The sequence below is a fragment of the Erinaceus europaeus genome, chromosome 19, assembly GCF_950295315.1.
Source record: "Erinaceus europaeus chromosome 19, mEriEur2.1, whole genome shotgun sequence".
Taxonomy (NCBI): Eukaryota; Metazoa; Chordata; class Mammalia; order Eulipotyphla; family Erinaceidae; genus Erinaceus; species Erinaceus europaeus.
Window position 1 is genome coordinate 67,187,188 of NC_080180.1, and position 13,867 is coordinate 67,201,054.

General features: G+C 59.7%; 1 protein-coding gene across 1 annotated transcript; it reads left to right on the plus strand.

Annotated features, from left to right (window-relative positions):
• Positions 1–1,200: 1,200 nt before the first annotated feature.
• Positions 1,201–6,667, plus strand: IL21 (interleukin 21). The gene is made up of 5 exons (XM_016193983.2): positions 1,201–1,353; positions 1,461–1,496; positions 4,039–4,185; positions 4,858–4,935; positions 5,012–6,667. Exons 1-5 carry the CDS (start codon positions 1,201–1,203, stop codon positions 5,033–5,035), a joined length of 438 nt encoding a protein of 145 aa, XP_016049469.1. The 3' UTR covers positions 5,036–6,667.
• The last annotated feature ends 7,200 nt before the right edge of the window (positions 6,668–13,867 follow it).

Genomic DNA, 13,867 nt, shown 5'->3' on the forward strand with positions numbered 1-13,867 from the left:
GCCATGAGCAACCTCTACCAGAGCTGATAATTGTTTATCTTATGGGACTAGACTTTTGATGACTATACTCAGACTTTATGGGCCTAGTGTACTCTTAACCCTTGATGATGAGTGCTTATTTGCCTTTTACGTGTCACCCTAATCAACTGTGTACTGTGTAAACCAGTTCAGCTCCCGCTGTGAGTCCTTTTACTCGCGCAAGCAGCCTCAACCCCCAAACCTCCGTTTAAGTTAATTTACAACAGTCCAGGAGTTACTGCCCAATGGGCACACCATCCTGCGGAGACTCTTTCTCCACCTCAGAGACCCCGTCCCGCCTCAGAGACCCCGTCCCACCTCAGAGACCCCGTCTCCACCTCAGAGACCCCACCTCTACCCACAGAGACCCCATCCCGCCAGAGACCCTACCTCCACCTCAGAGACCCTGTCTCCACCTCAGAGACCCCATCTCCACCTCAGAGACCCCATCCAACCAGAGACCCCATCTCTACCTCAGAGACCCCATCCCACCAGAGACCCCATCTCCACCTCAGAGACTCCATCTCCACCTCAGAGACCCCATCTCCACCTCAGAGACCCCGTCCCACCAGAGACCCCACCTCTACCCACAGAGACCCCATCCCGCCAGAGACCCTACCTCCACCTCAGAGACCCTGTCTCCACCTCAGAGACCCCGTCTCCACCTCAGAGACCCCATCTCCACCTCAGAGACCCCATCTCCACCTCAGAGACCCCATCCCACCAGAGACCCCATCTCCACCTCAGAGACCCCATCTCCACCTCAGAGACCCCATCCCACCAGAGACCCCATCTCCACCTCAGAGACCCCATCTCCACCTCAGAGACCCCGTCTCCACCCGCAGAGTAAGACATGCTGTGGACACTCCTGGGTCAGCCGCGCCCTCCCCTCGAAGGGTCCAGCAGTGCCCAGCACGGCGCCCCGCGCCCAGTGCTCAGGAGTGGATGGTCAGGGCGGCCCAGGGCCTCCCCACAGGGCCCGCGGGCGGGATGCACCCTCTTTCCTGTCAGGCTTCGTGGGCCCTCCCCCCCGCACAGCACCCCAGTGGAAAAGAAACCTCAGTCACACCGTCCACCTCCCAGCGGTTTCCAGCTGTGACAGGAGGGCCTCCTCGCGGATAAGTAGCGGCCCCACTCGGCGCCCTGCTCAGCTCGCCTGCCCGGCCGTGACGGACAGGCGACATGCAGCCCCGTGGCCTGGCCCTGGCGACCCTCTGCCTGCTGGTGGTCCTGCGCGAGGGGGCCGGGGCGCTCGCGGGGGACCCCCGCCTCCTGGCTCGCCTGCAGCACCTGCTGGGCGTCGTGGAGCAGCTGAGCCGGCTGGCGCCGCACCTGGTAAGAGGCCGCGGCCCCCGCCCGCCCGCCCGCGGCCCCAGCCCGGACCCGGACCCGGACCGGACTCGGACTCGGGAGTAAGCAGGACCCCTTCTCTTTTGCTCCAGGACCCGGAGGATCTGCCGGCCCCCCAGGACGTGCGGGTAAGAGCAGCCGACTCGCGGCCTCCGTCCGGCCGCGGTGCACCCACGCTGAGGGCCCTTAGCGCTCGGGGCTCCGTCAGCAAGACAGTGACTCGGCTGGGGGGCACGGCACCCGTGTAGGTCGCGCCAAGTGGCTCGGAGTCCCCCGAGCTGCGGCACCAAGGCCCAGCTGAGACGCAGATCCACAAGTGGCTTCTTTACCGACAGAGAGAGCCCCGCAGCCCTGCTCCACCACTCCTGAAGCTCCCCCCTGCAGGCGGGGGCCGGGGGCTCGAACCCGGGGCCTGGCGCGCTGTAATGTGAGCGCTCAGCCAGGTGCGCCGCAGCCCGCCGCCCGGTTTGCGGTCCACGGACAACCGCCTGCCTGCCGAGCGTGCGGGTCGGGACGGCGCTCGGCCCTCTGCAGACTTGGGAAGCCTGGCTGCGCACCCCTAAGGAAAGCTCACTTCCTTGTTTGGGGTGAAACACAAGTTGAGGGGAAGGGGAGACGGGGGGGGGGGGACAGAGACGCCCGCAGCCCTGCTCCACCACTCGTGAAGCTCCCCTCCTGCAGGCGGGCGCCAGGGTCTCGAACCCGGCTCCTCGAGCATTGAAGCGCACAGCTCAGCTAGAAGCGCTCGCTTCGTCAGTCGCAAAGTGACAGAGAAGGCAAAAGGGGAAGCAGGGAAGCAACAGAGTGAGGAGGAGGAGGAGGAAGGAGGGGAGAGAGGAAGGGAGGATGCAGTGAGGAGAGGAAGGGGACTCGGAGGGAGGACCCGGCACTCGCGGGGAGTCAGGGTGAGCACACAGCCCCCGAGTGCCGCCCCACGCCCTCCGTGCACGGCTGCCAGCCACTCACCGCGCTGCGTTTGGCGGCTGCTAGTGGGGGGAGCGCGGGCTGCGCGGGGAGCCTCCCTCCGGCAGAGCTGGGTGCCCAGAGCTCGGTGCCGGTGCCCTGAGGAGCCGGCCAGGCGGAGCCGTGAGGGAGCCGGCGGGCGGGTGACAGAGTGACAGCTCTCGGGACACCGGATGAGTCACCCTGTGCTCCTCTGCGAAGCGCCTGCTCCCACCCCTCCACCAGCCTGGGGGCTGGGGGGACACTGCCCATGGCCTGAGCCGTCCTCCTGCTGCTGACCCCAGGCTGGGTCCCAGGGGGCTGTGGGGGCTGCCGGTGTCCCAGGCTGCCGGTGTCCCAGGCTGCCGGCTGCACTGGCAGGCAGGTGGGCGTCTGCAGGGTCTGACACCCACGGTGTCGCCGGGGCCGGGGAGACACCCAAGAGCCCGCTCCTCGTCTGCAAACCCGCGCCCTCAGCCCAGTGCTGCCCGCAGACCCTTCCTTCCGTCACACCTCACACCGGGCGCCCGGCGGCGTGACGGCACCTTGGTGCACAGCTGTCCCGGCCGCCCAGCCGCCGGGAGCCACACGCTCATGGAGGCCGGCGTGCTGGAGCATTCCCTCCCCCGGGAAGCTGTCCCTCCAGCCTGCCGGGCCTCCTCACTACTCCCCCATGCTGCAAACCATCCTGGGTGCTGGCACACCCTGTGTGGCCTGTCAGAGGCCCGGGGGACAGCCCTGTCACCAGGGGCGGGAAGGATGCCGGGGACCTGGTGCTTCCCGAGCCCTGCCGTGGGCTCCGGTCACCCAAGCTGTCCCCGAGCCCGCTCCAGACGGAGCCCCGGGAGGCCGGCCCGACGGGTGCCGGTGTGGGTGAAGGCGGCGCTTGCCACCCGCCTCCCCAGAGAGACCCCCGCAGGGGCTGGAGCCGCGGCCAGGGCTTCTGCATTCTGAAAGCTGCTCGGCACACTGAGTGTCAACTCAGCAAAACGGTCCCTGTGAGAAGTGCTGGCGTCTCAGATCACTGTTTTCAGTTTCAGCTGGAAAATTTACCCTTTAATATGAACATCATTTTTTTCCAGTAAGTTAAGCGAGTTGTGGTCAAAAAGAAGAGAAAAGAAAAAACCCTCAACAAACATGAACATGTGGTTTTCAAGGAAAAAAAAGCTACAAGTGCCACTTGTAACGAGTTTCTATTAAATAAGCACTTTGGGGAGGCTTGGAAAGGCCCGGCCTCAGGCCCCTCTGGGCCCCTCACGGTGACGGGTGATGTGAAGCCTGGCCCAGTGGGTGGAAAGTGCAGACAGGCTGTCCTGGGGAGGCAGGTGGGCAGCCCCCAGGTGAGGGGAGCAGGCGGGCAGGTGGGCAGCCCCCAGGTGAGGGGAGCAGGCGGGCAGGTGTCCCCCCTGGAGGTGAGGGGAGCAGGCGGGCAGGTGTCCCTTTGGAGGTGAGGGAGCAGGTGGGCAGGTGTCCCCCCTGGAGGTGAGGCAGCAGGCGGGCAGGTGTCCCCCCTGGAGGTGAGGGAGCAGGCGGGCAGGTGTCCCCCTGGAGGTGAGGCAGCAGGCGGGCAGGTGTCCCCCTCAGGTGAGGGAGCAGGTGGGCAGGTCTTTTTGACCCTCATCCTTTCCCAGATCCAGGAAATGTGCCCAGAAGCCCACTTTCAGGTGCCCCCAGAGGAGAGGCCTGGCCGGGGAGCGTCCTCCATCTGCACCTGGCCTTCTCTTTCAGAGCCACTGCGAGCGCTCAGCCTTCTCCTGTTTCCAGACGGTCCAGCTGAAGCCGGCCGGCAGCGGCGGCAAGCAGAAATCCATCCAGAACTTCGCCAAACAGCTGAGGAGGAAGCTGCCCGGCTCGCGGGCCCAGGAGGAGTGGAGGGTGAGTGGGGGCAGCGGCTGTCCCTGCAGGGCCCGTGGGCACACACAGCACCGCACACGCACACACACGCTACCCACATGCACACGGCACATGCACACGACACACGGACCACACACACCACACACAACGTGTACACGCAGGAGACGCACACTAGCACATGCACAAGGGCATACACACCACAGCTCATTGCTGGCACACGGCGCTCACATACATTCACGCAAGCACGCGCACTACACATGATCACACACATGCCAGAGCTCCCCTTCTCTCCAGTCACGCCCGTGGTGGACGTGGGGGGTGTGCGGCTGCTGTGCGGGCACCCTTGCCAGCCAGGAAGGGCTGGAAGGGGCGGGAAGGCTGGCCTGGACCCTTGCCCTGGCTCCCAGCCCAGTGGATGGACTGGGCCCACCTCTGCGGGGAGGCCTCTGGGCAGAGTCCCCCTCCGTGTGAGACCGAGGAGCAGGAGACGCCACCCCCACTCTGCTCATGCGGAGCCGGTGTCCCGGCCCGGACGCCAGGCCTTGTGTCTCTGACGGTGTCCGGCTGGTTGCCTCCCAGGAGGGCAGGGATGGCCCATCCCCGAGGCCCCGTCCTGGAAGACCAGGTGTAAGTGGGAGACGATGCCGGTGCCTCGGGAAGGGACCGCCTGACGAGGTCTCGTGGCCCTTCCAGACGTGCCCTTCCTGTGACTCCTATGAGAGGAAGCCGCCCCAAGAGTTCCTGGCAAGGCTGAAGGCACTGCTCCAGCAGGTACACGGCACCCCATCCTGCCAGCCCCACCCACTCCCCGACCCGGCCACCCCACGGTTCACACCCCTCTCTGCAGATGCTGCACCGCCGCCTCTCCTAGGCCCCGCCATGCCCCGAGCCGGAGGGCAGGTGTGAGGACACACTCAACCCGCCCGGCCCTGCCTGCCCACCTGCCCACGGGGCCTGCCCAGGGGCTCCAGTGCTCTGCAGTGAGGGCCGGCCAGCACCCTCACTGGGAAGCGTCCACCGCCCCAAAGGGCAGGTGTTGGGGAGCAAAAGCGGCAGCCCTGTCACCCCAGAGGCCTGGATGCACCCGTGGGTCCTTGCCGGGCAGCGCGCCGTCGGACCAGCCGTCTGTGTGAGGACCGGCAGCCTGGACTGTCAGGAAGTCAAAGTGGAGAGTGCGACACCACAGGCCTCAAGAGCTGCTGCCTCACCCCAGGATGTCAGCATGCAGGACGCACCCACGGCAGCGATGCCCAGCAGAGGACCAGCGGGCTCTTAGCCACCGGGCACTGTGGCTGCGGACTCCTCCAGGCCTTTCTTCTGACTCACAGCCCTCAGAAGCTATGGTTTCAAGTGTGTGGAAATGGCAGCTAAAATCCACGGGGCTACGTGCCAGGGCCCGGCCACGAGTTGCCGCCTTGCGTCTCTCCTCAGTGACCAGCTAACAGCCAGGCCGCTTCCCTCCCTCCCTCTCTCTTCTCCTCCCCCTTTCCTTTTTCCTTCCTTCCTCTCTCCCCTCGTTCCCTCCCTCTCTCCCTCCTTCCTTGTTCACTGCACACATCAAGTCTGCTTGGCGCAAGGAAGGAAGTTCTCCTGGACAATATCAGAGCCCAGAAATGAAGGCTGAGCCCGTCCCGTCCCGTCCCTTCCCGGTGGAGAGCGGACTTACCCTGGCCACCTAGCCTTCTAGGGGCCCCGGCATGGGGGAGGAGGCTGGACATGGCGGGACCAGGCGTCTGTGCAGGGACAAGCCCCAGGACATGCTGAGGGCTGCGAGGAGACAGGCAGCTCCAGGTTCCAGATGGTGGCTCAGGTGGTGGCCAGGGTAGAGCCTCAGAAACGGTGCTTTTAACCCAGTCCACCTCAGGCCTTGAGGGCCGCGTGTGAGGACGGTGGCTGCCACCCACGGGGTACGGCAGGCCGGGTGCTCCCGGCTGACAGCGGGGGACCTCTCGACGTCACGCTTCGTGTGTAAAGTGTGTTTGAACTTGCGGGCCGTAGCCTTGAGATGAGCCCATGGTTGCTGTGCGGGCACAGCCCTGTCCCCCCTGGCCCCCAGTGCCCACCCTCTGCTGAGGCCTAGCTGGCCTGTTCCCCCCTCCTCTGCTCCCCAGGGGCACTGGTCACCAGCACCCTCTGCTCACACGTGAGCGCCTTGTCCGCAGAACTGTGTCTGAGTCCTCTCACGGCCGGCTGGCCCCAGTGCTGACCAAGCTTTCTACCCCGTCAGATGTCGGATAGCTCCAGGCCATTCAATGACAGGAACAGGGAAACGGCTACAAAAAGGAGGGGAGGAGGGAATGGCCAGCGTGGGCTCTGGGGCTCAGGTCCGCACACCTGCTGGCCACAGCTCCCCGGCCTGCACTGCTGTGCCACACTCCCTCTGAAGACCTGGTTTGAATGTGAACAATGTCCTATGTAACTTAATGGTTATTTATTATCTATTTGGTTTAAAATGTTTGTGCCTCTTATTTAAGACCTGACCCAATTAAACACTTGGCCTGTGGCTTGGCTGTCTCCTGCGGTTCCCTGGGATGTGGGTCCGAGGTTCTGGAAAGTGAGGAGTGGCCTGGGAGGGCGGGAGCGGGCACCCCCAGGCGGCTGGACTTGCAGCACCCACTCCTCCCCCAATCCCATCACACACCAGTCCCAGAGGGCAGAGCGCAGGCCTTGCGGGAGCCCGGCCTGAGTCCAGTCCTGCCAGAGTCTGGTCCCCTGGGCACTGTCCCCAAGTGGGCGCCTCCCGGTTCACTCAATGACATGAACACCACGGGCGCCACGACTACAGAGTTTACTCTGGAAGCCTCAGCAGTGACCGCTCGCCCGGACCCGACCTTCACACAGAGACCCCACTCACTGACGAGCTCTTCCTGCCTCCACGGAGGACGCATACTGTCCTCCGCCTCGGACAGACACATTCTGGACTCCCTCACTGAATCAGCACATCTTGGACCCCTTAAAATACTGAGAATGTGTCCTGTTCTCCAACTCATAAAGGGAATATACTCAGGCACCTCTCAAGGACCTTATCAAGAGCCCCACTCATGAAAGGGGTTCCCCCCAGGACCCCTGTATCTCCTGGACCCCTTGTTAACTGAATGCATGCTGGACCCCTTTACTAAAGTGACTCACTCCAGAGCCCTAAGTGAACACGTGCTGGCTGAGCTCCCTTAGTGAGCTGACCACAGCGCTCTTCACAGGGGCACTCCAGACACCACTCTTTAAATGGGCACATCCAAACCCCTGGATGAAGGAATCCAATCCTTCCCTTCCCTTCCCTTCCCTTCCCTTCCCTTCCCTTCCCTTCCCTTCCCTTCCCTTCCCTTCCCTTCCCTTCCCTTCCCTTCCCTTCCCTTCCCTTCCCTTCCCCCTTCCCTTCCCCCTTCCCTTCCCCCTTCCCTTCCCCCTTCCCTTCCCCCTTCCCTTCCCCCTTCCCTTCCCCCTTCCCTTCCCCCTTCCCTTCCCCCTTCCCTTCCCCCTTCCCTTCCCCTTCCCTTCCCCCCCCCTCTCTTTCTTCCTTTCTTTCTCTCCAGAGTTATTGCTGGGACTCAGTGCCTGCACTATGAATCCACTGCTCCTGGAGGCCATTTTTCCCATTTTGTTGTCCTTGTTGCTATTGTTGTTGGACAGGACAAAGGAGGGGAAGACAGAGAGGGGGAGAGAAAGACAGACACCTGCAGACCTGCTTACACTGCTCATGAAGGGACCCCTCTGCAGGTGGGGAGCTGGGGACTCGAACCGGGATCCTTTCGCTTCATTGCACGTGCACTTAATCCGCTGCACCACCACCCGGCCCCCGACTGAAGGACTCCTGAGTGGCCCTTCCCCCTTCATTAAAGGAACGCATCCTGTGGGAGTCGGGAGGTGGTGCAGTGGGTTAAGTGTACGTGGCGCAAAGCGCAGGGACCGGCGTAAGGATACCGGTTCGAGCCCCCGGCTCCCCACCTGCAGGGGAGTCGCTTCACAGGCGGTGAAGCAGGTCTGCAGGTGTCTGTCTTTCTCTCCCCCTCTCTGTCTTCCCCTCCTCTCTCCATTTCTCTCTGTCCTATCCAACAACAAAAAAAAGCAACGTCAACAATGGCAATAATAACCGCAATGAGGCGGCAACAACTAGGGCAACAAAAAGGGGGGAAAATGGCCTCCAGGAGCGGTGGATTCACGGTGCAGGCACCGAGCCCAGCAATAACCCTGGAGGAAAAAAAAAAAAAAAAAAGGAACGCATCCTGGCCCTCCAGCTGAATCTGTCCCTGCACCCGCTCCATCAAATGCACACATGGGAGGAGTGTGTCCTGGCCCTTCATGAGCCTCCTTCAGGAACTGGATGGATTCTGGGTCCCCGTCACTGACGCTCTCCAGGGCCCCTCAGGAGCTAGTCCACGCTGGAGCCACCTTCACTGTGGACGGACAGCGGTCGCCACTTTGGACCAGGAAGACACGCTGGATCCCTCACTCAGTGAGCACATCCTGGATTCTGTCATCAAACCAAAACACCCTGGAGCTTCTCTCTTGAGAAGAAACGTCCGGGCCCTTCAACAGTCAGTAGGTCCTGGGCCACACTGCCTCCGTGAATAGACCTGGGCTCCCTCACACATGTGGCCCCTGTGTCCTGGCCTCCCTCACTAGTGAATATGCCCAGGTTATGCCCTTCATTAAAGGAAGATATACTCTTACACATCGTGGAATTTCTATGCCAGGCCCCAGTCATCACAGGAACACTTCCTGGCTTCCCTCCCACGAGTGATGACACACTGGTACTGTTTCCGTGAATGAAGGCATCCTGTCCCGTCACTCAGTGAAGGCGTGACTCCACTCACTGAACTGCCTGTGCTGGCCGCACATTCATACATCCGGGACGCCCTCACTGAGTGCAGGCAGACACCCTTCTGTAAGTGAATGTGCCCCAGGAGCCCGTCTTCAGACGACTGTGTCTGCTGCCCCTCATGGAACATACGTGTCCTAGGCCCTACGTCAGCCGAACTTATGCTGGGCCCCACTTACTGAATGAGTACACCGCACAGCTTCACTGGGCAGCTGTGCTCTTCCTTGACTGTCCAGCTGTCAGAAGTGATGAGTCTCCTTGAAGGGACCGTGTTGAGTGAGATACTCTGGAGGGAGAGGACGGGTCCTGGGTGATCTGACTTCCAGGTGCTACTTCAGAAGCAAGGGGAGTGGTCCGGGAGGTGAGGCAGTAGGTAAGGCATGACACTGTCTGCCACCCTGAGTTCGATTCCTGGCAGCACATGTACCAGAGTTCTGTTTGGTTCTTTCTCTCTCTCTCTCTCTCTCTCCTATCTTTCTCATGAATAAATAAGTAAATTCTGGGGGGAAAAGCCAGGAGGGCAGGTGGTGGTGCATATATGCAAAGACCTGGGTTCTAGCCCCGGCTCCCCACCTGCAGGAGGGACTCTTCATGAGTGGTGAAGCAGGGCTGCAGGTGTCTTTCTTTCTCCCTCTCTGTCTCCCCTACCCCTCTCAATTTCTGACAAAAATAAACAAAAATTTTTTTAAAGGGGGAAAATGGCTGCTGGGAGTGGCGGTGAATTCATAATGCTGACACTAAGCCCCAGCATAACCCTTGTGGCCATTAAAATAGGAGAAGGAGGAGGGAGAGGGGGAGAAGTAGTAGTAGTAACAGCAGTGGTAGTGGTAACGGTGACGGTATTGATAGTGGTAGTAGTAACAGCAGTGGTAGTGGTAACGGTGACGGTATTGATAGTGGTAATAGTAACAGCAGTGGTAGTGGTAACGGTGACGGTATTGATAGTGGTAGTAGTAACAGCAGTGGTAGTGGTAACGGTGACGGTATTGATAGTGGTAGTAGTAACAGCAGTGGTAGTGGTAACGGTGACGGTATTGATAGTGGTAGTAGTAACAGCAGTGGTAGTGGTAACGGTGACGGTATTGATAGTGGCAGTAGTAACAGCAGTGGTAGTGGTAACGGTGACGGTATTGATAGTGGTAGTAGTAACAGCAGTGATAGTAGTAACGGCGACGGTATTGATAGTGGTAATAGTAACAGCAGTGGTAGTAGTAACGGTGATGGTATTGATAGTGGTAATAGTCACAGCAGTGATAGTAGTAACGGTGACGGTATTGATAGTGGTAATAGTAACAGTAGTGGTAACAGTAGTGGTAGTGGTAACAGTAGTGGTTGTGGTAGTAACAGTAGTGGTAGTGGTAGTAACAGCAGTAGTAGTGGTATTAGTAACAGTAGTGGTAATAATAGTAATGGTAGTGGTAGTAACAGCAGTAGTAGTGGTAGTAGTAACAGTAGTGGTAATAATAGTAATGGTAGTGGTAGTAACAGTAGTGGTAGTGGTAGTAGTAACAGTAGTGGTAGTAGTAACAGTAGTGGTCGTGGTAGTAGTAACAGTAGTGGTCGTGGTAGTGGTAGTAGTAACAGTAGTGGTAATAATAGTAATGGTAGTGGTAGTAACAGCAGTGGTAGTGGTAGTAACAGCAGTAGTAGTGGTAGTAGTAACAGTAGTGGTCGTGGTAGTAGTAACAGTAGTGGTAGTGGTAGTGGTAACAGTAGTGGTAATAATAGTAATGGTAGTGGTAGTAACAGCAGTAGTAGTGGTAGTAGTAACAGTAGTGGTAATAGTAACAGTAGTGGCAGCAGGGGAAGAAGGAGATACAAGGTGAGTCTTGGGCTGGGTAAGGCTTGTTATGCAAAGTTAAAGACAGTGGACTGGGGCTTGGGGGAGGCATTTGGCATCCAGGACACGGGGCAGAGAGGGCTGGTGGTGGCATGATGTGGGACCCCAACCACAGGGAGGGCAGAGGCTGTTCTAGGTGTCAACAACTGTCCTGAGAATCACTATTGCCCAGTAAAGTCTTTATTTATGATTGGGTAGAGACAGAAATTGAGGGGGAGATAGGGAGCGAGACAGAGAGACACCTGCAGCTCGTGAAGCTTCTTCCTGCAGGTGGGGACCAGGGTCTTGAACTTGGTTCCTGGCGCACTGTAAAGTGAGCGTTTAACCAGGCGCACCACCGCCTGGCCCCAGTAATTAATTTTCCATGCACATGGTCTGGACCTGTTTATCAAATGGCCGCCAAGAGCCTTGCTTCATGACATGAACCTACCCCCGTCTCCTTCATTCCGCGAGTCCTCCCGAGCGCATGCACTGGGCCTCCGCACACAGCTGTGTCCTGGCCCTGCCCTGAGTGAGTGAGTGCATCGTGGGCCCTTTGCTCACCCTGCAGCCCCTGCAACAAGCCCCCAGGCCAGGGCACCAAGAGCATCTCTTGGGCTCTGGTGAAATGAGCGCCCTGGGCCCCACCCACGAGGAGCACACCGTGTCCCCCACACTCAGCGTGTGTCTTCGTGTCCCTTCACTACGCGAGCGCAGCCTCGGCTCTCCTTCACTGGCAGAACCCACCCGGGCCTCGCCCACGTGCCCCACAGCCTGGCCCCCGCCATGAGGTCGCCTGCAGTGAGGCACTGCGCCCTGAACCCCTCCCGTGAATAGATACACCCACACCTCCATCATTACACTAGTGTTTGTGGGGCCAGATCAACAAATGAATGATTTGGACACCTTCGCTTAGTGTGTCCACGAGCCCTTAAAGCCACCGTGTTGCAGGCGCTCACCACAGGACAGATCCTGGGCCATCCTGGCATTGACGGCAACCAGGGTGGCTTCACTGAGCGTAAGCTGACCCCCACATCTTTCCCCCATCGTAGGATGAGTTTATCAGACATTAATGTAGCTGAGCCCTCACTAGACGAATACAAAAGGGACCCCTCGTATTAAACGAACACCCTGAATGAGTATCTCCAAGGTCCCCTTCATTAAAGGAACATATCCCGGACCCCTCTCATTAAAATAACAGGAGACCTTGAGAAAGGCAGCCCCCTCAGTGGCGTCTCTTATGCTGACGCTTCTGAGTCCTGAGGCAAACTTCCCCAGACACAGCGATGATGCAGGAAAGAGAACAGTGACCATGACAGTGACTAAGGCAACCAGACCCTGAGCAAGGGGTCTGAGTCCCCATCCCTGCAGCCTCTGCTCTGCGAGGAGCCTTCTGCCCGCAGCCTGCAGCCCCCAGAGGAGCTGGACTGTCCCTTTGTGCAGGGCCCAGAATTCTCTAAAAGCACAGGCTCTTTCTGCGGCCCGTTCCGTTAATAAGTTGTTTCTCAGGGCATGGATGTGTCCTGGTGTCTTTCACTAAATCAATACATTCTGGGCCCTGGTGCCTTCCTGAACACTTCCTGGGCCTCACTTCACTTAATTAATATGCCCCCACCAAACGATGCACCCAGACACCCCCATTACTGAATTAGTCCTCAGGACACTGAGAGGCTGCTCTGTCTTGTGGGGTCTGATGGGCCGGGGTCCCGAGGCCCATCTCTCTCACACACATACACAGCTCTTTGGGGTCACTGTCCTCTCATGCTTGGCCTGGGCAGGTCCTGTGGAGGGTGGGGGGCCTGCTGCCCTCTGCCCACGCCTTCTACAGGTGCAGCCCTCCAAGCCAGCCTTGCCCCCCCCCCCCCGGCACCCTGAGGAGTCTCTGTAGCTCCTCAGGAAGCCTGCCCAGGCTCAGCCCTGCCCCATCCCGGTGCCCTGCAGGGGCCAGGCCGCTTGTCCTGAGCGTGGCTACGGGCGTGGTCTGCCACCTGGATGGGCTCTGCAGGGAGAGGCCACAGAGCGTCCACGGGGGGCTGTGCCCCATTACCCCTGGCTCCCTCACCTGCCCGTCTGCCCGGGAGATGGCCTGGACACACCCTCCTCCTGCCATGCGGTGGGGCACGACCTGGGGAGCACAGCAGAGGCCTAGAAGTCACCCTGAAGGAAGGTTCCGGAAAGCAGAGGCACTGCCACTGGCCGGGGTGCAGAGAGGCTGGGCCTAGCTCCCAGGACAGCGGGCGGGGTGTGAACCCCAGGCTGGGCTGCTCCCCAGCTCTGTCCCTGGATCTGTCCCTAGCACCTTGTGGTCCCACAGGTGGGCCTGGCTGGGGCAGGAAACAGCTGCCCGCTGAGTGCTGACCACTCTGAAGGCCGCCCATGGCTCCCCAGCATCAGCCTGAAGGGGCCAGTAGCACGACTCAGTTTATCTGCTGTTTCTGAGGGGAAGCACGGCCCCTGGGAAGAGGGGATGGCTCTGGGGCTGCCACCTCAGCTCAGTGTTCAGGACTCAGGGAGGGAGCAACTCAGAGCCCCCCAACACACACTCACACAGACAGACACACACAGAGACTCATACACTCCCACACACACTCTCACATACACACGCACACACACTCACACACTCACACACAGATTCACACACACACTCACACACACACTCACACACACACATTCTCTCTCACACACACACAGACAGACACACACAGAGACTCATACACTCCCACACACACTCTCACATACACACGCACACACACTCACACACACACAGATTCACACACACACTCACACACACACTCACACACACACATTCTCTCTCACACACACACAGACACACACAGAGACTCATACACTCCCACACACACTCTCACATACACACGCACACACACTCACACACTCACACACAGATTCACACACACACTCACACACACACTCACACACACACATTCTCTCTCACACACACACAGACAGACACACACAGAGACTCATACACTCCCACACACACTCTCACATACACACGCACACACACACACTCACACACAGATTCACACACACACTCACACACACACTCA